Raw genomic sequence first — 22213 nt, 5'->3', positions numbered from 1 at the left:
ATTTGACAGAAAAAATTAACAGACAGTTCGCTATGGGATGGTCGGTTATCGAGTCAAATAGCATGTTCCATTATATATAATCATTTCATTTTAACCTCCTAAATTTATTGTTAGAGCTAATTCTTAAGGAAGAGTCTGTAGACGACCTTTTCTTCGTAGTATTTATTTGTTGCGAATTAGAGCTACGTCTTAACTGTAGGGCATTGTATCCTAGAGGCGGGTTCAAAATATCTCGAATGGTTTCATTGTTTACCTTTTGAGACATTAGAAATGTTCGTTGAGTCATCTGATTTGATCTCTCTTCAACCGTGTGATTTCTTTTTAATTTTAATCGACTTAACAGTTCTGGTATTCTAGAGTTGTTTCCTGTTATACTATTCTGTGAGTTCTTAAGAGGGTCAATACGGTTGGTACTTCGATTCATAATTCCTACGATGCTGCTCCTAACAGGTTTTATATTGCCTGAATTATCTGAAGTTATCGGTGTATTTTTTGAAATATGAGTCGATTCGGCCACCGCAAATGTTTCTTGTGTCATTGGCATACCTATGTCAGAAGAATGCTCTCTCACTATATTGTCTCTACTTTTTCTGTTAACAGTCGCTTTTAGAACCCTATTTGATTTGAATTTACTGATAAACTGTTCGTCATCATTTTCTTGCGTGAGATCCACAGTAGGAGGAACATTACTATTCGATTTTGAGACTCTTCTTACTCGGTCTACATCTGAACTGCTGCTATACTTTAATTTCTCTTCTAATTCTTTTATCCGATTTCTTAGTTTTGGGATATTATCTAGCTCTTGCTTTGCCTTAAATAACAACTGCTGTTGCCTACCGCATTTCTCTTTTAGTGTTAGACACACTTTTTGGTAATATTGACACTGCTCAGAAAGACCTGACACTTGGAAGTTTGCAGCATTATAGACATTCTCTAGTAATGTAGTGATGGGCTCAAAATACGCCTGCACCTCTTGCGGCAAAACCTTATCCTCAACCAGCTTTATACAAGATATATCCTTACTGCCACATATACCGCAGACCTTAGATGGTGATAAATGTGCATCACATAACAAATGCGCACAGGACGTCAACCAAAGACTACTCTCACCACCGGATCTCTTATGACACACCCCACAATGAACAAAATGCTGCGTAAATAAAGAACTATTCATAGTCGCCAACTTCAAACGCACTAATGGATTTTTGATCTTAAACTGAACACCACACTAAAAAATACTTGCTCGTTATCCTATCTACGTTATGAAGGCAGAAGTTTGAGTGCTTGTCTGATATTATATATATATATAGATAGATAGATAGATAGATAGATAGATAGATAGATAGATAGATAGATAGATAGATAGATAGATAGATAGACAGATGGCTTTGTTGCTTGCTTTATAAATGTAGCCGCCAGTTGTTTGAAGTCATTATATACGAATAAGAAGCATCAATGGTAGTACTATTAGTAGCAAATTGAGTAGTATATTTGTGTTTACTTTGCTCTATTTGGTGTATAGCATTTACTAGTCAGTGTTTATTTCTTAGAGATATTGTATGTACAAGTGTTCGGTAAAGTTTATGTATAATTTTAAGCTCTCGTCTCTCTAGAGAGGCTGTCGACCACTCTCCATAACGCTTTGAACTCTTCCGGAGAGGCTGCTCCGCTGGCCATGTATCTAATTTTCAAGTTACGGTCAACTACGAATAGGAACCCCGTGTACACGTTGTTGATCAGGAGTTTTTCGCGTATTAGAAACGGTATCTGTGCTCTATCACAGAGCCAATACCTATCGTGGTCTTTTGTGGTAGATCGAAGTTTACCTAGCGACAATTTGAAGAACCAAGTTTTCAGTTTATTTTCCAGAAGATGCAGGTTAATTATTTGATACTTCTCGTTGGAGTCGCTGTGGTCTACGTTAACTTCATCGTTCTGCAGATAACTTTGGCTGATGTTGTCTCCTATTTGTGTTGAAAACACCCTTACAACACTAAGTTTGCCCTTCAGTTGGTCTTCTAGGTTCTTTTCAGAGCCCTTAGTATCGGACAATGGTTTCCCGTGCAGGTGTGGAAAGTAAAGAGCTTTCTCTGACTTCCAATACGAAGCTGGTGATATAAACATCTTTCCGTTTGTCTTTTTGAATGTTGACATTTCATACATCCCAGATTTTGAAAACTCTATCTCCAACTCCTTGATCCGCTCCTCAGTCTTATCACCATCGAAGAGATCCATAAGATTATTGCCCTCAGTGTAGACTGTATTGGGATTTGGAGGACTCCTTAATCCTACAGGTTTCAACAATTGCTCCACGATATGTTCCTTGGGCGCAGCATTCATTATAGGTTTCATGAACCTAGCAAAGAAATGGCTGCTAGAACTGGTAGAAAACCTGGCTACTGACCGATACAGATACATCTATCTTTTTAGTACACTGTGCAAAATTAACTGAAAAAAAACAACAAAATATTGGGTGTTTAAATCAAATCCGACAAAGCAAGTTAAAATTAACTGTATTAACACAACTCGTAATAGGTAATGGCCCGTAGTCAGTTAAGCATAACACCTCTATTAAGAGGTTTTTTAAAGATGAGTAAAAAGGTTGGTGTAAAGTATAGTCATCGAAGAGCTCTTTTTGGGTGTAACAATTAAGACCGAAAAGGCAAAAATCCTAAAAAAAAAAAAAACCTAGTAGTAGTAATGATATAAATACAACGTTCCACTGATGTGGCAAATGGCTTACTAATCTAATAATATATTTGAAAACCTAAAAAAAAAACAACGAAAAAAACCGTGGCAAACTGTTATAAAGGTCTTTGTTTTGTAAGACCATAACCTTCAGAAGTGTTAAAGACAAACAGCAAGAATATACGTATCTCCGAACTAAACGTTTTAACGTTTAAAATTAATTGGAAGCAAACTGGACTTCTTTAAAGAAAATTAGTGGAATAATAGGAACAGAGAACTATTATGGCTCCGAAAATCACAATTATTTTGCATCCTCCTGAAAATGGAGAATTTTATAGTTCTGATGATTTGATATCGGGGACGATTCTATTGGATTTGAACAAGTCCTTATCTATTAAACAAATAAAAGTTAATCTGAAAGGTTTCACAGAGACTACTACCAAGATGGATTCTGAATATGCCTTTCCGCAGAATGGTATGTTGGGGCCTGCACTTGAGAATAGATCATATCATAACTTAGTCAGGGATGAATATAGAGCTTTCCCACCTGATAATGTATGGGATGCATTAGAAGGTTCTTCTAAGCCCTTCAAGATTAAACCTGGTCATTACGAGTATATGTTTCAATTTGATAAGATTCCATCCAGACCAGTATGTTTAAAAAATCATACTAAGAAAACTATTTGTTTTGTCCCAAAGAGTCAGTCATTCATGCCACCTAGTTTTAATAACCAGTGGAGAGAGCTAAACAAGATTGATAATTTGGATTTGTACTTCTATTCTTTTGGGAAGGTAATCTATATGGTCGAAGTTGAAATTGAGATGGGGAAACCAAAAAATTGGTTTAAGCCCTTCGATAAGATTTTTAGGGAAACGTCCTTGATTGAGTTTATTCCCGAACCTAAACCATTTCCAAATGATGACATTAATTCCAGAGCTGGAATTAATTACAATGGTATAATTGATTTTATTAGTAAAAATAAGACAACACGCTCTTTAACCAGCCCAGCTTCTGAAACTGAAGACGGTATTACTGCGTATGCACCTAATGGACCATCTGAAAAAGAGCTTTTGAATGGGTTGGAAAATTTGGATCTGAATGCCCTAAGCTACGAAATAGAAGAAACTGAGGAGAATCCCATGAAGAGGTATAAATGCAAATACCCTATCGGCCTTCCTGATGGTGTAAGCATGATGTGGATTGAAGTTAGAAGTCGAGAGATTGAGACTGTGTACAGAAAAGAGTTTCTATTCCGTGAGGGATGTGGTAAGTTTGATAATATCTTCCTTATTATCAAAGGTAAAGGAGAATTGTCAGATTTCTCTAATATTTCATTGAAACCTACTCGTCTGCAACTAAACCTTCTAGAAACAGTTTCTTACCTATCTCAAGGTATTGGTAATGAAAATTTCTCCTCATTGAAACTAATGGAGATTGAAAATATATCGAAGTCGGAAAAGCCCTTATTCAACACAAATGAACTCCGTTTTATAAGTAACAGTAACCATGATATTATGGAATGTGAGATTAAATTAAAAGATAATCCTATTTTAAAGAGGTTGATGTTCAATGAAGAAGACTACAGGCACAGAGGGAATAAATTATATAGTTTCAAAACATGTGTTATTACAAGACTATTCAGTTACCAATTATTGATTGATTGGAATATAAATGGTCAACTACGACAAACCGAGGTTGTTATCCCAGTTCAGGTCTTTGTTCAACAAAGACCACACTCAGCAGATGAGGCGTTACCTAGGTATATAGAACCTCCTAGTTATGATACACCCCCTTCTTGAGTTAAATGCATTTAATAATAATATTAGCATGTTCTACTAATGTATTTTTTTTTTTTTTTTTTATATTGAATATATATTTGTATATTTGTTAATTTAATGGTCATGATGAAAATTGGAATTGGATACCAAATTTCAGTGGTTGTATTGAAAGCGCACTCAACATATTAGATCCCGCAGGCTGAGATTGTTTTGTATCGGCCATAAAAGATGGGTTTCTTGGGAATAATAATTCAGTACCAGCTGAGATTAGAAAGTTTCTATATTCACCTTCCCATAGTAGTTTCAGGTTTTTGTCTCTTAACGAAGTTGCCATTTTGAATACATTGGTAAAATGAGAATCTCTCATCGATGTCTCGAATCTCTCAATTCTGGACTTCTCTTTATCTATTTTTCGGAGAGAGGTAGAAAAGGTATGTGTTAAATCATTGAGTAACTGTTCGTGGTTTCTCTTACCTTTGGACGGCTCTCTAATATTCGTATCCTTCAAAGCAGATAAATACTGTGGAGGAAGTAAATTATGATCGTGTGAGATGTAAAAATGCTTTTCGTACTCAGCAGTATTAGGTGCCGTGAGTACTGGAGATTCCTTTTTTGGTACGGTATTTCTCCTCCAAAATTCACAACCAAAAGTCAGATTCGACTCGATTGAGTAAATATTAAAGTCGTATTTAGCGCAGAATGTAGAGCAAGCGCTGGTCTTAGCTGAATATGTCGATGATATGTGACCAAACAGAGGGTTCCAAGAAAGCGTCAACGTTAGTGGTCTACCAGTGTTGGCAGAATGTGTACAGTATTTGACCGTAGTGGAACAACCTGGATTTAAACTTATGAGACCCAACCAAACTTCGGCACCTAATGATAGTGATGAATTATTATAAAGCGAGCTATTCAGTTTCGAGGGTGTTGTCAAAAAATTATGAGCTACTCTATAACCACATAGTAAATCATTCGAAGACAGTATAAGTTCCTGGAAATTTCTGCCGGAGTCTCGCTGTAGATAGCCAGTAAATATATTAGTGTTTTCTTTTAAGCTGCTAAAACATTTCAGGACTAACTGTGTTGTGGGGCTGACTCGTTTCATTAGTAAGGCTTCTATATCGGAACTTGGGTAGTATATCTTACCATAGTACAACGAACTCTTCTGGAATTTTCTATAGCCAGGGTCCTGAGGTTTCGGCCTAGCAATATTGTTCCCAGGCCCCGTGGGCCGCTCATACGTTTGAGATACTTCTTGCAACGAGACATTTTTGGTGTCCTTTACAATATCTTTGATGGCCTCCAAATCAGTATACAGGTACGAAAGCGCACCGTTAACGGAGTTTCTGGTAGATATCTGTAAGCTGTTATAGCTGTACGGCGTAGCTTTATTAGAAACTTGAAGACTTACTCCATCTGGAATCCTAAAATCAACCAAATTCAACGACGTCCGTGTCACCTCACCATAGCTCTTCGACCTCTCCCACTTCCCACCACTCTCAAAACATTTCTGAACATAGTCCATATAATCCAGCATCTAGTTTTACCCAATTCACTACCGGTACAAACCTTTTGGTGGCCTACTCAACTTAATAGTATAAAGTCCATGCCATGTTTTGATAATATTGATTTTTTTTTTTTTTCACCATCTTAGAGCTTAAACGAATTTCAAGGCCCAAACTTGATGCTCAACAAAAAATGGCTATATTTGAAGCAATCCTTTCGAATATAAGTATATAAACCATTATAACCAACAGGATCGAAGCTTGCTAACTGCAATTATTAAGTCTAGCATCCGATACATAGAGAGGACTAAATGATCATGACCAAGGAGGATGTTCCAGTGATCAAATTGGATGAAGAAGCAGTGGTGATGGAGGATGAGACGCCTACGAAGAGGAGCAGGGATGAGAAACTATTCTATGAATTACACAGCAGGAGCAATAGTATGTCTAGTGCTGGAGGGGAGGCCGGGGTGCTTCGGAAAAGGTCCGGGAGCAGGACCTCTAGTGGGAGAAGGTCACGTAACTCGAGTAACATCTCGCCTGCGTCGATGATTTTCAGGAACTTGCTAATCCTTGAGGAGGATCTGAGGAAGCAATTGCAACAGCTGAGACGATTGCGGTGGCAGTTCACGGCGTTCCTGTCTATTCTGGCTGGGATAGCCGCATTCTCGTTCTACATGTTATACTTCAGCGATGAACCTGTGCGAGGAATGTTCCGGTTCGTGCTGCAGTTTCTACTGTTATTCATAGTCATCACAGTGGTATTGTTCCACCTAAGTGGGCAATATAGACGTACCATCATAATACCGAGAAAGTTCTTCGTATCCACAAACAAGGGTATTCGCCCATTCAACCTCAAGCTAGTTAAAGTGCACACAACTATGGATGAAAAGTACTCGGACCTGGTCCGCTTCGTGACCAGACAGATCGCATATATAAACATAGGGATCCTGACGAAAATCCTGTGGCTCAAGGAGACCAACGCCCTTGTCAAGTTCTGGATCAGCGTCACCGTCAGGTCGCAACCTCGGATCGGCGCAGTGGACGTAAAACTCATCCTGAACCCAAGAGCCTTCAACGCCGAGATCAGAGAAGGATGGGAGATCTACAGAGACGAGTTCTGGGCCAGAGAAGGCGCCAGACGCCGTCAAGCATAATAATAAAAATTCATCACTACATTTATATTATAGATGATGAAATTACCCAAACATTCTCGAAGAAGAATGTTTGGGTAATTAGAAGTTGTATGTACGGCTGTTTCTGTGTGAACCAACAATGCGCTCTGTGAAAGTCCCGTAGGGAAATGGAGACAGGACCCTTAAAAAGCAATATTTGATGAAAAATTTAAAAAATTGTTGAAATTTAATTAAATTTAAATTGTTTGGCCATCCCTTATATTTTAAGAATTAATCTTTCGAGGAATATTAATCATTGCAGTTGCTAACAAAGTTAAAAGGTTTTTTTTTTAAATTGGAGCACAGATCAATAACAAAGAAGCTAAGTTGTTGTTTTTTTCCAAAATTTGATTATGTTTAACAGACTTTTGATTAGTAGGTTTGCCGGTGCTGGGTCGAGACGGTTCTTATTCAATAGTGCACGTCCATCTATGGTAAATGCGATGGCATGGAGAAGGGCAGGTACCACTGGGAGCAAGACTGCATTATTGGGTTTATTTTCTGTGCCAGTGGCCGCCTCGTATATGTTGTCTCCTTCGAAATTCATCTACAATGATTCTGCTACTGCTGCTGATATCGGTGGTACTATCCTGAAACAGTCAGGGCTTACGCAAGAAGAGGTCGAGGTGATCAAGGGTGAACGTAAGCTACAGCTGGACTACCGGGGATTATCCTTGGGTTCAATTCTGGGTGTCGGTCTTGGTGTTCTGATTGGTAAAATATCCGGTGTGTTGGCTTACTTCACAGTTGCTGCTTTCTTAGTATTGCAATGGATGAAGAATAGAGGGCTCATCGATAAGAACAGTAGTCAACTCCGGGGTGTCTACAAGCTGGCTAGAGTTGGTATGATTGACGAGGAAGGTAACGCAAGATTCGTTAATGGTGAAAACTTGTGCTTCAAATTGTCTTTCCTTGTTTCCTTCTTACTAGCAGCAATTAACACGTCATAATGAATTAATTATGATAAGAAAGGAAAATAAGACGCTATTTCTTTTTTTCTTGTTTTTCTTTGATGTACTCTAACCCTCCTCACTCTTTGTCAAAATTGAACATTAAGTTTCAAATCTTTATAATAACCCTGGTACAGAAGTAGTAGAACAAGACCAAACAATATATATATTCCAAAACAAATTATTTTTTATATTAACTTATTTTATATGTCTAAAAATTATTTTAAATTTCTTTTTTAAAAATTATTTACTTATTTAAAAATACTTTAAGGTATATATGAATTCGTTAAAAAAAAAAAATCGAGATCCTCATATTAATCATAGGAAAGCTTTCAGTGGTTAACGATTTTTCCATATGATGATACACTATAGAATTGGAAAAGATGTTGAAATCTTTGAAATGAACTTTTCTCGTTACTTTGTTTAACTTTCATATCCCTAAACGTAGTTCTTTTGACGACTACTGAACAAAAATTGGATCAATAGTGCTTGAAGAATACTAATGGCTACCATGACACCCATGATCAAAAGAGACAACCAGGTCAATCTTGATTCAGTGGATTCTACAGTAGACATATTTCTCCATTCTCTGGCTCTTAAGTAATTCATAATCTTGGTGATTTTGTTTAAGTTTCTATCAATCTCTTCAACTGCATGGTTTGCAACAACGTCTTCCTCACTAACTTTAGCATTCTTTGCATCGTTTTGGGACTCCTTTTCCATGGTAATTTCGACTTTCTTCAAAGCAGTACCATAGCTATTAGAGAAACAGAAAGAGTATTGACCCAAACCGAATGATTTCAACAAGAAATCAGCGTATTTCTTACCTTTCTCTTGAGTTAAAGAGTTACCATCAGGGCCAATAATCTCAAAATCAATTTCAAAGTTACCACCAGTTAGAACTTGGTAGCCCACCAATAGGGCATCATTCTCATCATTCATGTCAAAGTACAGACATTCTTTACTAAATGCTGGAAGAGATATGGCAATTGGTGCATGGGAACTAGAAAATGCTTGCACAGGCACACTTAGCAGAAATGCTATTATGGATGCAAAAAAAGCTAGATTAAAACGCATTTTCTCTATTATGATAGTCTGTTACTATGTTCCTTTCTAATTGGCACAGTAATTGGATAAATTAACGTATAAAGTATCTCTCAGAGCTTACTTTATTATTACTAAAATTGATATTCTGCGTGTCGTTACGTGTTGATCGCCTTAACTCGTTTCAACTAACTTTTTTTTGGTTGTTGTCGTTTTGTTTTTTTCTTCGATTGTCACTCCATAACATAACTGACATAGAAAAAAAATATATATATATGGCTTTTAATAACAAATAACATGGGATAAATGCCTTAAAGGTTAATATATTTGCTGAGCATATTGACATTCATCTTCGTATTCATCTCACCTTTCTTCATGAAAAATAATTGCCTTTGTAATTCAAGCTTCATGTTACTTGGAAGATCTTGACTAACCAGCTTCTGGGAGATTCTAATGGCCCTTTGTTCTAGTCGGAGTACCTGAGCGACACTTGAAATTTGGGTATCTAGTAGATCTAGAATAGATACACCTTGTCTTGCAATATAATTAACGTTGTTATTTTTGAAGCACTGAATATATTTCAATGCAATACTAATTCCATAAGGATCTGCATCGGTGAGTATGGTGATACTTACTTTTGGATTATCCTGATGTAGTCTTGCTAGAAAATCTCTAGTTAAAATATCAGGATACCCCTTTCCAGTGACGATAACTGTGTTTTGAAATCTCAACTGGATAACATTATTGTATACAGCTTCTTTCTCTAAAACCAATACAGACAATTTTGATTCTTCAGGACAATTCAAACGTATAGTACAGGTATCATAGTCATGATTTGGGATCAGTTCAGATTTGTCTGCACTAATCACGGCACACTGGTTGTATGTGCTGTTATTGATAGCAATAGTGAATGGAGAATATATGAGACCCTTCTGTGCTGCTCTGATGTTCAAATCTAATCTATTGCGGATATTATACATACGTTGGATTTGGTCTACTGCTTCAACCACACCCTTTTGATTCCCAAAAAGCTCAGTATTTCTGTAGTAAACATCTCTAAAGGTAGATACAACATTTTTGGATATATTGTTCTCTATTTGTCGCAAAACTGTAGCAATTACCGGTAGCCGTGGAATAGCTTTGGGGTGATAAACGCCAGCTGGAGGAAATTGCCATTTCTTGTCTATTTTATACCCGGAACCTCGAAATATAAAACCAGCATGTTGTTTCATGACTGAATTCTCGGCCAAGACAAAAGACTCACGTATCGAGTCTTTGATGAAGTATTTCTCTGTACCGCCGTTACCTAGCGTTATCACCCTCTTTTTGGCCTGCAACCTAGTGCTGAGTTCCTTTTTGTCCCGGGCATCCATCAGATCTCCCAAAGAGTACTCCATATTTAATTTATAGTCATGTGTGCTGCTACTGGTATTATAAGAAGTAAACACTACAATATAAAGCTAGCTCTACACTGCTTATATACAGTAACCACTATTCAACCCAAAACATTCTATATCATACTTAACGACATAATAAAATCAAAACCTCTCTACCTCTTCGATAACTTTTACAGTATTAGGATGTTTAAGCTATACCTAAGCTAGGTTCTTATCTTATAATACTAATGTCTTGTCCATTCTGTTTGTCAGCAAGATTTCTGGACAAACAATTATATATGAATTGTTCAAAAGTATATAGTTGTTTAATCAAGAGACCGTTTGATATAGCATATTATACCCCACACAGGAGTAGTTGATGTTGTTGTAGATCGGGATCCAATTATATAAATATCCTGGCATAGGACATATGTGCACACAGAAAATTTATCCAGAGAGGAAAAGGTGATGTCTAAAAGGATTCATACTTAATTGAGAGTGTGTATGTTCATATTTAACTAAGAGTGTGCATGTATGTTCATAGTATGTTAAATAGTATGTTAGATAGCATGTTCAAAGCACGTTAAGTATATTAATATTGATATTTGTATCACGTGATTTATAAGAAATCCTCGTAGAAATGCGCCTTTCACTGAAAAAAAAATAAATTAAAATAAAATTGGCCATCGCGATGAGCTCTCTCTCATTTAAAAGAAGTTTTATGGTGGGTTATTATGTAATAATAATTTATAAACTTATGGTTATACACTGAGGGGAAAGTGAAATAAAGTAAAGCGAAAAATAATGCCGTTTGGTCAGATTGTGATTGGCCCTCCTGGGTCTGGTAAATCTACGTATTGTAATGGATGTAGTCAGTTTTTCAACGCTATAGGAAGACATGCGCAAATTGTGAATATGGATCCTGCCAACGACAGGCTTCCATATCCATGTGCTGTTGACATTAGGGATTTCATTACAGTTGAGGAGATTATGAGTGAGCAGCATTTAGGACCTAACGGTGGTTTGATGTATGCGATGGAGTCGCTTAATAAGTCTATTGATCTGTTTATAATGCAAATAAAATCTCTGGTGGAGCAAGAGAAAGCGTACCTAGTGTTTGACTGTCCGGGTCAAGTGGAGCTGTTCACTCATCATTCTGCTCTATTCCATGTGTTCAAGAGGCTGGAGAGGGACTTACAGATCAGACTATGTGTGGTTAATTTGATCGACTGTTTTTACTTGACATCGCCAACGCAATACATATCCATCCTCATGCTGGCTCTGAGATCGATGTTGATGATGGATTTACCCCAGATTAACGTGTTCTCTAAGATCGACAAGATAAAGTCCTACGGTGAACTGCCATTCAGGCTAGACTATTACACCGAGGTGCAGGACCTCGACTACCTAATACCGCATATTGAGAGTAAAAGCAGTGGTATCATGGCAAAGAAATACAGCAAGCTAACAGAGACCATAAGTGAACTAGTCACAGATTTCAACCTGGTATCGTTTGAAGTACTGGCTGTTGATGACAAGGAGAGCATGATCACTTTACAGAGCATTGTGGACAAGGCCAATGGGTATATCTTCGGCTCCTCAGAGGTCGGAGGAGATACGGTGTGGGCTGAGGCCACCCGTGAGGGGGCACTAATTGCCAACTACGACATACAGGACAGGTGGATCGACAACAAAGAAGAGTACGACAAGGCAGAACGCGAGAGACAGGAGGAGATACTGCGAGATAGACAGATGCAAGAAAAGGAAATCGACGTGGACAACGAAGATGAATGGGAAGCTGCTCTACGTGACTGGGAAGAGAAACAACAGATGGACTACGTGAGATAGAATCGCTTGCTATTGGTTTGCCTTTGTTTATATGTTTATATATTGATTAGTTCATTAGGCAATGACCCACTTCCCCCGATCTATATACAAGCATTCGTGTATGTGATTGTAAGCCATCCCGTTTAAAATAGTCTCCATAGAAACACCCGCACCACAAAACTGTGCTGGGCATCGAGAATATAATTTCTTTTTTTTTCCCTTCTTCTAAAAATTTGCGCAGAACATCCCGCAGAAAGCACCGAACCCAGCACTAATAATTTCTTTGCAGGGGTTCTATGCGTTTAATTTAATTTTTCTCGAGCTGGTTTGTGGACGCTGAGAAAATGACGTAGGCCGGGGAGGAGCGTCGATCATTTAAATTAAGGGCACTTTCTTTAAATTAATTAATTAAAAGTTTAATATAATTTGGGCATCAGTATTTATTTATTAACCAGCACAGATATTGGAACAGAAATGTGCTTGTCATTATAATAAATAAAATTAATGTGAGCGGGGAGGAGAACGAAGAGATGAGGAGCTACGTAGTAAGTATTTGCAGCATTTAGCTATAGCAAGTGTGAGAGGGGGGAGAGTACTTTAAAATCTTATCATATATATATAATGCGAGTTTATATTATCCTTTCCTTAGATGCAAATAATAAGGATATTTAGGGACTCCTTATAACTATTTCTTTAATTTAGATATTAATTTATTATTAACCCTTGAAAAGGATTTACGTTTCTTAATTATTAATTAGTATTTAAAGGTACAAGGTATATCCAAACAGGAAAGTGACAACAATCTACAAAATATTATTACAATAAGAGATAAAATATTATCAGTAAAAAACTAATAATAATAATATAATAATAATAATAATAATAATAATTTACAAAAAATAATTCAAGATAAGAAATATCCAATTAATTTGGCTTTCGATTTAGAATAATAAAAAATGCCTAGAAAATTTCTGGGAGAGAAGATAGATAGGAATATTGATTTTCAGCGGCCCTCATCACTAACTTTGATTTGTGAAGATCTAAAATGTTTACCAGACTTTAACCTAAGCAATGAAGACTTGGTCTTGGCGCCTTCTAAGAATGGAAAAAGGTTGTCTAGGCGCTTCGGCGGTACGATGACTCTTAAACAGCGGTTAGAGTCAGTTCCAGAGCTGTTTCTACATGACTTCAAGAAGCGTAGTAATGTTAAAGAGAAAAGAGTGCCGCCTCCTGTGAGAAACGGTTTGAAGACATACAACGGTCTACCACGCCGCAAACCACCAATGAGATACGCTACTGAGATTCCTGCACTTATCAACAAACCACTTAATAATAGTGAATCTAATGACCAAGTGTATATTGAAAATGCACCTATGAAAAAGAGGGCGGTTACAGAGCTAGGTTCTGAGCTTCAAAGAGGAGGTGATTTTACAAGCAAGATAGAAAATGTATATTTGGAGCCCATTGTGATGCCTGTACAGGTAGAGACACATTATAACCAGTACTTGGGTATTCCAAAGGAAGAGTTGCAAAAATATGGGAAGAGTGACAGTGAAATACTATTCGATGAGATCATTTCAGCATACGATAGCAAACATATGAAGGGAAACAATGTTCTTAATTCAGAGATTGTGTCCATGTTGGGACACGTTAAAGGCAATAATAAGAATGATAATAGTAAAGCTAATGATAGTTTGATGGTACCAAAGATCATCTCAGCTGAAGCAGAGGAAGAAAAAAAGAGACTATCGATCAATAGTATTGGGACTCCATTACTACAACCAGAAACTCCAAGTAAACTAATCAACATAATGGACAGCCCACAATATAGTAACGGTGCAAGTATCTCAAGCTCAGGAGATGAATTTTCTGATATCGCATCCAGCATTCAAAACTCGTTAACATATAGCCGTGAAGACGATTATTTAACTGCACTAGACAGTATACCCTCCCTGGCCTCAGTGGACGATCTGGAAATTGCCGAGCAAAAAACCGACCTGTCACCTATCTCCACCAACTTAGTTCCAACAGAAATCGAAAACACCGTCGAAAAGGCCCATGTTAAAACAGTAACTCTAAAGCCACGTTTGTTTATGTGTTGGGATTCCGATGATGAGGAGGATCCCATAGGAGAATTGAACAGACGTATAGAAAACATTGATATCAAGAGCATCTACAGCGATAGCAGCAGCGTCTACAGCGACCACTAGTAATTTTTTTTGTTTTCATTTTCTCTTTTATTATTCTCATTCCCTTCATGACGATTTTTTTACCTACCTGTTTTTTGTCTTTATGTTTTTCTCTAAAACTTCACAATCCTTATATAAGCATCACTTAATAACGTAATTTAATTAATTTAATACCAATAGCATAAATGTTCTTTTAATAATTAATAATTTCTCGATGAGCTTATTCGATGAGCTTTGAAGCCCAATTATCCTAAAAGACGGCTTTTAAAGGCCTTTGAAAAAAAAAAAAAAGGTGAAGGATCAACGTAGTTTTTACCACTGGGATGGTCAAAATGTTGGGTACTAGAGCTTGATACCACCGAATTAACCTTATAGAAGATACATACGACAGTGACAATGGCACCTACACAATTAGAAATCAAAGTGAAGGCCCTACAGAGACTTGTGAAGGAGGAGAAGTACTACTTGCAGGAATTGAAAGACCAACAGAAGCACGTTAAGAAGCTGAAGGCTGATAGTTCGGTTGATAAGTACGATCTGAAGAAACAAGAGGAGGTTTTGAATGATACTGAAAGACTGCTCCCTACCTTATATGTTAAAATCAAAGAGTTCATGGATAACCTAGAAGAATACTTAGAGTCGTACACGGGTGCTGAGGACACAAAGGAGGCCAAGGAGGCTATCGAATCTGCTAAGAAGATACTGTCTAAGCATTGAACAATTCCTAGTCACCGTACTGCTCTGTATATTAAACTGCCTCACTGAAATACTGGATATTATTTGATTTGCTTTTTTTTTTCTTTGTACACCCTATTATACCATATGTAGAGTATTGATATAACAATATATATAAATATACTATTGAAGTAATTGAAATTGAATTAATCGTTTTGTTAATAGTATGAAATGATTATATAAGTAACTTACTTGTTGAAATATGGGCCTGCAGTGGGGGGAAAAAAAAATTGAATAAATTATGAGATATGAACCTAACTTCATATAGAGAAGTCAGTTGTATATTAAGACACTACAATATTCGATTTAATGAATAAGGTATCAAACCATTGAAATGAGGATACTTGGTCTATGTCAGCATTCCGTTCGGAGGATATCAACTGCACCTAAGGTATTAGATGCTAAATTTTTGTTGGGTTTGTATGAGAGCAGTCAATTTAGAATCCTGCCCGACAGTGACGTCTCCAATAATGACATAAACTCCACTAGGTCTCTACCGATGGTGGAATTTCCTAAAAGTAGGATATTTGATGAAGTTATGAGGGATGGAAAAGTTGGTAATTGGAGGAAACCCATGACCAAATGGTACAGATTAGGTATATCACTGCTGAAATACTATAGAGACGGTATAAAGAACACATATGTAGTATTCCGTGACTCGAGGAAAATAATGAAGAATAATAAATTACCTAACGATACAGAACTGTTATCGCAATTGTTCAGGACTATTGAAGCTTACGAGCTGCAGATGAAAAGAACGAAGAATACAGATATTAGTATTTCTCTTCCAAGGTCTCATTTTGCTGAAATAATTCGTAGGAAGGAGATGTGGAAACTTCCCAACTTCTTTTTGATTTGTTTAATATTTGAAGAGATGACTGCTTTGGTATGTTATTTTCTCCCACAGTTGGCTCCTCGTAATTGCTTAACTCCTGGTGGTTTCAAAAAGATATCTAACTCTAAAATAAAGCAATTTGAAAAAGCATGCCAAAATCTAGAAAAAGACACTGACTATATTTCACCATATTCACTAACAAATGCTCAACTGTTTGATATTTTGAAATCCTCTCCTTTACCTGTATCACTGACATCTATTTTCATCCATAAAATATTTAATAATCAATCCAAATTGGTTTCACAAGTGAATGACTGGCATAAATATCTACTCATTGATGACTGGTTACTACTAAATAAGTTGATAAGAGAACAAAAATTGGACCTACATAAGAGAGAATTCGTGAACTGTATATATGAGCGAAGATTATATAAACAGGGAGAAGATCTGAATTCAATAGCTCTAACAAAAGGTGGTGAACGTATATTGATCGAAAGGTTAGTCAATTACTGGAGAAAACGGTTCGATAATACAATTGTATTGAATGGTGAAAATTTATTTTCTGAAAAATGGGGAACTTTGAATATGAAGTCATTCCTAGACCCAGTAAAATAGTCACATATAGACGATGCATCTATTCATGAGTCTAATTATTATGTATTAAGTATATGGTTTTATAATATATCAAATATTACTAAGTAAATATACCCTTTTTTGTAAGGGTTTTTGTAAATAAATTAGGTAAAAGAGAACTTTTAGTAGGATCTCTTTTTTTCAGCTTTCAGTTTTTTCTTTTCATTTATCAACTAAATTGCAACGATCTGATTTGCAATAGGACAATAATGATAATTATGGCTCTGAACCATGAAACAAAATAAAAAGGTACAAGTTAATATTCGTGATCTCATAATATAGAAGGATCTAAACATCAGGGTTCAAATTCCAGAAATTTTAGAGTGAGGGGGATAAAAGCATTAGTGTGTAACAAAGTGTCTATATTTTATATGTTTCAACATGAGAATCGATCTCTTTGACTATAGTGTGATGATGGCCAGCAGCTCTGATAACATTTTTCTTTTCATCCATTGTGCAATATGGGATATGACTATACCATTCATCATTGCAGATTTCTTTCATAGTTGCCCTCTTGCAGGGATCAACTTCTAACATCCTAGACACAAGTGGTCTAGAGGCATGAGGTAGCAACCGCAACAGCCTATAAGGCCCTCTAATAGTCTTCTTGTGGTGAGGTGGTTTATGTGAAGCTATAGATTTCAAATCTTGAGATTGGGTTTGCTCAATATTTTGATTTTCTTTCTTTTGATTTGAATCGTCAACTTCAGGTTTTTCATTGGCTACATGGACTGATTCAGGATGTTCGTGTTTCTTATGCTCATCATTAGTTGCAACAGGAGTAGGTAAAACATCATCATTCTTCTCGCCTTGGTATGTAGCAGCACTTTTTTCTTTACTCCCATCTACCTTAGTTACGCTTTCATCTACCTTTGAGGCATCTTCCACATAATTTAGGTTTGAGGGGATAATTGTCCCATTTGTTTCACCATTACGGGCATCGGTTTCGTGTTTATGTTTCTTTTCTCTTCTTTCTCGCAACAACTGTTCATGATGTTTTGCAGATTCGACATAATCATGATGAGCTTCATCAGGTAAACAGTAAAGTCTAAAATTTTCATCACTCTCACGTGGAGCCTTCCAAGGAAACCTCTTCAACATCATACAGCAATATATAATACCAATGGACCAAATATCTACCGCTTGAGGGTCATATGACTTAGTAGATGTAATTACTTCAGGAGCTAAATAAGGATCACTTCCAACAATCCCATGAGCCATGGTCACATCATCTTCAAATGGATATCTAAAAACAACAGCACTTCCAAAATCGATCAATTTCAAAATACCATCCGCCGTCATTACACAGTTGTCTAATTTTAAATCTCTATGAGCTAAACCAACAGAGTGAAGATATTTCACACCTTCTGTAAGCTGTTTCAAACAACAATTTATTTCACCACGAGACATTTTGCCAGTCATAACCACAGCAAAAAAGTCTACTGGACAGTATTGCATAACCTCATAGTATTTATTTTGCTTCGAATCTGAAAAAACATCTACAGTTTCCACGATATTTGGATGATGTAATGAAGATCCAATACAAAATTCGGCAGTACACTTCTTGGCATATTCTTTCACCGACTCGTTAGGCTTTCTAGGTCTGAATTCTTTTACGGCAAAAGTGGCGCCATCTGAGGGCCTAGTTAAGATTTTAACTGAGCCACCTGCACCGGAACCTAAAAGTTTACCCAGTTTACCATATTTTTGGGCTAATATTGAATCATCATGATATATGTTTATATTATTTGATAACGACAATATTGAGTCAGAAGTAGGTGGGATAGCAGATTGGGTGTGAACATGGTGGTCTGTTGAACCATGAGGGTGGTGATGTTTTTGGTGCTTATGAGCTAGCGCCGAAAGAGCAGTAGTACTTGAGGAACTATGATCTTCATGTCTATGCATATCATGCAAGTTCGTGTGTGACTTTGAAGTCATACCCAGATTGAAATGTGATACTAAGTTAACGGTGGATGGTGATGCTGAATTAGTTGGCGAAGTGTTTCTAGAACGAAGTGGTGTTTTACTCTTCTTCGTTGACGATCTGAAAAACCTCTTCAATTCAGCCATAGAGTGACTCTGTTTCGGCGAAGCTGTTGCGCTTTCATTGATGTGTACATAACTAGAAGCAGCTGTATTATTCATCGACTTCAAAGAGTCCTGAGACCTCTCACTTTTCAGAGAGTCCGTACTGGGTTTCCTACTAATAAAACCCAAAAAGGATTTAGAACTCTTTATTGAAGGTGGAGGTGATTGCGATGAGCCATTATGATGTTCATGATGGAACGGATTTCTGGATAACAAAGGCATGGAGTGTAGGTATTGCTAGTTTTGCACTTTCTTATAATCAGATTATTGATCTATTGTTATTCAGCCTTTAATTGTTTGCTTGTTTTTTTTTTGATTTTGTTAAGTTTTTTGGTATTTAATGTTTGTACTTTTTTTGTTAAATTATTATTAATTACTTCTATTAACTCTATCAGTTGTCTCTCCTTGTTGATCTAATTACGTCTTTGATCGGAGTTTTAAAGATCTTTCTTTTAAGAAGTTTTTTAGCAAATACTTTATAATGAAAAAGGGAGTTTTACTTATTAGTTTTATGGTTAGTTTTCTGTTTAGTAAATTTTTGGTTCTTTCTCGTAAAGTAGTTTTTTTTTTGGCTAATGTCGTGTTGATTAATTTTTTTTTTTCAAAACTGGGTCTACAAAAAAAGCAATTATTGCTTCTTTTATGATATTACTGTTCTAATCCGATATTCATAATAAGTTTTTACATGGCAAATCTTCCTTCCTTGTCAACGTGTAAGCCTTTCTCTAAGTGGTTTGTTTTATTCGAAGATATTCATTGTTTAAGACCCTTGGGAGTAATGAGTCCTTTTTTTTTTTCATTTAATTTGATAATGTTTCTTTTCAAAGGCTCTCACATCGAATTATACTACAGGATATTCTAACCGGAAAATCTTTTTTTTCTCTCAATATATCTCTCTTCAATTCTGTTTCTCTTGTATTGTGTTTGAATAGGGTGAGTGGAAATAAAGATCCCACAGAGAATCCCGCACAAACGGAAAAACCCTTAACGGATGGTGGGGGTTTCCCGGAAAAATTATTTTTTTTTTTTTTAATTCCATTTCTTCCGTTCCATAATCTCGAAGCCCTTCCCTTCCCTTCCCGTCCCACGCCTTTACGCCACTACGCCCCTACGTCCCTACGTCCCAGTTCCCACGTCGAGTTTGTCCACACGGAATATTCTGTGCATCCCGCGTTCTTTTATTTTTTTATTTTTTCCGTTTTTATTATTTTCGCGTGCTTGTCCCGGAAAAATTCCATCCCGCGCGGATTTAAGCTAGAGTCGTTTTTTGCCTTAGGGTTTAAGGGAAGGGTTGAAAATGACAATTCATGCGATGATGAATCGTTGAACGATCGTCTAAGAAGATAGGGTACTCGAGGGGTTTTTTTTTTTTGCCATGTCTTTTACACTAACTAAAAAATAAAAAAAAGGGGGTGGTAAGAATGGAGGGATGGTTAGCATATATTTCATATGATTCACACCCGGGTAACAATGATATTCTATACTAACCTTAATTCCCAATTAGGAAGTTAGTAATCCCTAGGAAAGTTAATAATACCAATTAGGAAGTTATTATTTTTTTATTGATACTTGAATGCATGATCAAGAAAAGTTTATTTCTTAAAAGGGAAAACTGTGAGGCGATACGTATAGTTCTAAGACGTTTATTTTGATTTGAAGGTAAACAAATGCATAACAACAAAAAATATTATTATTAACATTGGATAAAAAAATTTTTAATTATTTTGGAATATTAAAAAAAAAAATAACAGAAAAATACAAAAAGGTATTTTTATTGGTTCTTAGCAAGAGATTTTATATTGAATGTCCTTCTTAACCGAGGCGCAGGTGCTGGATTTGAATTGTGCAGTTGTCAACTATGTTCGAAATGTCATCGAGGAGAATGGTATAGATAAAAAATCTGTACTAGAACAATTGAAGGGTATATTGGAAGTAGATGATGATGATTTGATTACTAGAGACGATGAACAGCTACTGAAGAGAAAATGGAATTCAATAGTGCGGTTACAACGGACCATTACGCAACTGGAGAACAAGTGTGCAGAGTTGCAATCAAATGTGAATAGTGTCACAGCAAAGCTTGAAAAATTAGAATTGAGCAGTAAATCTCCTATCACCGTGAATGCAACTGATATAAATTGGGTGCCATTTGGCTCTTTATTGACTAACATTAAAGTAGACTCCTCTGTCACTGCAGTTAGACTTCATCCTACACTCTCGTACGTTTACATCGGTACAGATAGTGGTAAACTATATTGCTATGATATATTAGACTTCTCAATGCCTATTGCCACTACCCAAGCACATGCTAAATCCGTAACGTCTATTGATGTCGTGGAAGTAGACGGGTTCGACCAGCACACTGAAACATCGACAATTATTGCCACTACGTCGAAGGACGCTTTGGTAAACGCTTACATATTCTCGTCGATTAGAAAAGATTTTGTTCATATAAGGTCATTGACAGATCACGATAACATTGTATCGCAGGGAATAATATGGCAAAAAAACAAAGTTGCATTCTTAGCCTCATGTTCAAGAGATTTATCGATCAAGGTCTGGAACCTAAATGAGTCTCGAGTACTACAGTCGTTTGTGCCGCATAGCGAATGGATTAAATCTATAGACGTTTTTGGTGAATATATTTTATCGGGTTCTTTGGACTCGACTCTAAGATTAACCCATTGGCCTTCTACCAATGGGTTATCTATTGGTTCAGGGCACACATTTCCAATCGAAAAGGTCAAAATTATACCATTTAGTCAAGATACCGAGATAAAGTCAAAAATACGAAGAACAACAGATAATAAAGAATATAAAGATATTGGTTTCAGATATTGTGCCTCTGCATCGAGAGACAATACAATAAAAATATGGGAAATACCTTTACCGTTTCTGCGTTTGAATAGCGCCCCAGTCCCGAATACCAGTAAAACAGAATTTACCTGTATAATGACCTTGAAAGGACACTCCTCTTGGGTAAAGGATATAAAAATTAGAGGTGATCACTTATTCTCTTGTAGTGACGATAAAACTGTTAAGTGCTGGAATTTGAATAATGGGGAATGCCTGAAATCATGGAATGATATGCACAATGGCTTTATTAATTGTATTGATGTTGACGATATTACCTGCGATCCACATGATACCGCATCGCTTCAAAGGGAATTGATTGTAACAGGAAGTCTTGATTGTAGGGTCAAGATATTTAGATAAGCAAATTTAGAAATAATTATATAGAATTAAAAGTTAAAAAACCATATAAGTTTTTAGAATCTCCTATGCTTGAGAAAATTTACTTATACTGAATAGAAAAGATAACTAAATTATAATGAGGAAAGTGTAAAAATAGTAATGTTGGGTTATATAAATAATTGAAGATGGGTCCT

The 22213-nt window shown here is 36.4% G+C and overlaps 13 protein-coding genes across 13 annotated transcripts; 7 read left to right on the top strand and 6 right to left on the bottom strand.

The window, feature by feature from the left end:
* Positions 1–85: 85 nt before the first annotated feature.
* On the bottom strand, positions 86–1174 carry CST9 (SUMO ligase CST9; the record flags this gene model as incomplete). The annotated part of the gene is made up of 1 exon (XM_071050623.1): positions 86–1174. One exon carries the CDS (start codon positions 1172–1174, stop codon positions 86–88), a length of 1089 nt encoding a protein of 362 aa, XP_070908413.1.
* Positions 1175–1593: 419 nt separating this feature from the next.
* ATP10 (Atp10p) lies at positions 1594–2418 on the bottom strand (the record flags this gene model as incomplete). Its single annotated transcript, XM_071050622.1, has 1 exon — positions 1594–2418. The coding sequence occupies one exon, from the start codon at positions 2416–2418 to the stop codon at positions 1594–1596; it is 825 nt and encodes a 274-aa protein (XP_070908412.1).
* Positions 2419–2970: 552 nt separating this feature from the next.
* Positions 2971–4488, top strand: ART10 (Art10p; the record flags this gene model as incomplete). The annotated part of the gene is made up of 1 exon (XM_071050621.1): positions 2971–4488. One exon carries the CDS (start codon positions 2971–2973, stop codon positions 4486–4488), a length of 1518 nt encoding a protein of 505 aa, XP_070908411.1.
* Positions 4489–4588: 100 nt separating this feature from the next.
* On the bottom strand, positions 4589–6001 carry MDM10 (Mdm10p; the record flags this gene model as incomplete). The annotated part of the gene is made up of 1 exon (XM_071050620.1): positions 4589–6001. One exon carries the CDS (start codon positions 5999–6001, stop codon positions 4589–4591), a length of 1413 nt encoding a protein of 470 aa, XP_070908410.1.
* A 285-nt stretch (positions 6002–6286) lies between these two features.
* On the top strand, positions 6287–7126 carry SPO7 (Nem1-Spo7 phosphatase regulatory subunit SPO7; the record flags this gene model as incomplete). Its single annotated transcript, XM_071050619.1, has 1 exon — positions 6287–7126. One exon carries the CDS (start codon positions 6287–6289, stop codon positions 7124–7126), a length of 840 nt encoding a protein of 279 aa, XP_070908409.1.
* A 1406-nt stretch (positions 7127–8532) lies between these two features.
* On the bottom strand, positions 8533–9171 carry ERP2 (Erp2p; the record flags this gene model as incomplete). The annotated part of the gene is made up of 1 exon (XM_071050618.1): positions 8533–9171. One exon carries the CDS (start codon positions 9169–9171, stop codon positions 8533–8535), a length of 639 nt encoding a protein of 212 aa, XP_070908408.1.
* Positions 9172–9449: 278 nt separating this feature from the next.
* On the bottom strand, positions 9450–10535 carry SPO11 (DNA topoisomerase (ATP-hydrolyzing); the record flags this gene model as incomplete). Its single annotated transcript, XM_071050617.1, has 1 exon — positions 9450–10535. The coding sequence occupies one exon, from the start codon at positions 10533–10535 to the stop codon at positions 9450–9452; it is 1086 nt and encodes a 361-aa protein (XP_070908407.1).
* A 783-nt stretch (positions 10536–11318) lies between these two features.
* GPN2 (GTPase GPN2) lies at positions 11319–12362 on the top strand (the record flags this gene model as incomplete). The annotated part of the gene is made up of 1 exon (XM_071050616.1): positions 11319–12362. The coding sequence occupies one exon, from the start codon at positions 11319–11321 to the stop codon at positions 12360–12362; it is 1044 nt and encodes a 347-aa protein (XP_070908406.1).
* A 935-nt stretch (positions 12363–13297) lies between these two features.
* On the top strand, positions 13298–14551 carry DSE3 (Dse3p; the record flags this gene model as incomplete). Its single annotated transcript, XM_071050615.1, has 1 exon — positions 13298–14551. One exon carries the CDS (start codon positions 13298–13300, stop codon positions 14549–14551), a length of 1254 nt encoding a protein of 417 aa, XP_070908405.1.
* A 375-nt stretch (positions 14552–14926) lies between these two features.
* RBL2 (Rbl2p) lies at positions 14927–15247 on the top strand (the record flags this gene model as incomplete). The annotated part of the gene is made up of 1 exon (XM_071050614.1): positions 14927–15247. One exon carries the CDS (start codon positions 14927–14929, stop codon positions 15245–15247), a length of 321 nt encoding a protein of 106 aa, XP_070908404.1.
* Positions 15248–15599: 352 nt separating this feature from the next.
* PNT1 (Pnt1p) lies at positions 15600–16715 on the top strand (the record flags this gene model as incomplete). The annotated part of the gene is made up of 1 exon (XM_071050613.1): positions 15600–16715. One exon carries the CDS (start codon positions 15600–15602, stop codon positions 16713–16715), a length of 1116 nt encoding a protein of 371 aa, XP_070908403.1.
* A 378-nt stretch (positions 16716–17093) lies between these two features.
* On the bottom strand, positions 17094–19046 carry HRK1 (putative serine/threonine protein kinase HRK1; the record flags this gene model as incomplete). The annotated part of the gene is made up of 1 exon (XM_071050612.1): positions 17094–19046. The coding sequence occupies one exon, from the start codon at positions 19044–19046 to the stop codon at positions 17094–17096; it is 1953 nt and encodes a 650-aa protein (XP_070908402.1).
* Positions 19047–20627: 1581 nt separating this feature from the next.
* On the top strand, positions 20628–22040 carry PAC1 (Pac1p; the record flags this gene model as incomplete). Its single annotated transcript, XM_071050611.1, has 1 exon — positions 20628–22040. The coding sequence occupies one exon, from the start codon at positions 20628–20630 to the stop codon at positions 22038–22040; it is 1413 nt and encodes a 470-aa protein (XP_070908401.1).
* Between the last annotated feature and the right edge of the window lie 173 nt (positions 22041–22213).

Source organism: Nakaseomyces bracarensis (genome assembly GCF_045282275.1).
Source record: "Nakaseomyces bracarensis strain CBM3 chromosome Unknown Scaff3_0, whole genome shotgun sequence".
In the NCBI taxonomy this organism is placed as follows: Eukaryota; Fungi; Ascomycota; class Saccharomycetes; order Saccharomycetales; family Saccharomycetaceae; genus Nakaseomyces; species Nakaseomyces bracarensis.
Note: the sequence above shows the minus strand (reverse complement) of the source record. Positions and strands in the feature narration are given on the sequence as shown.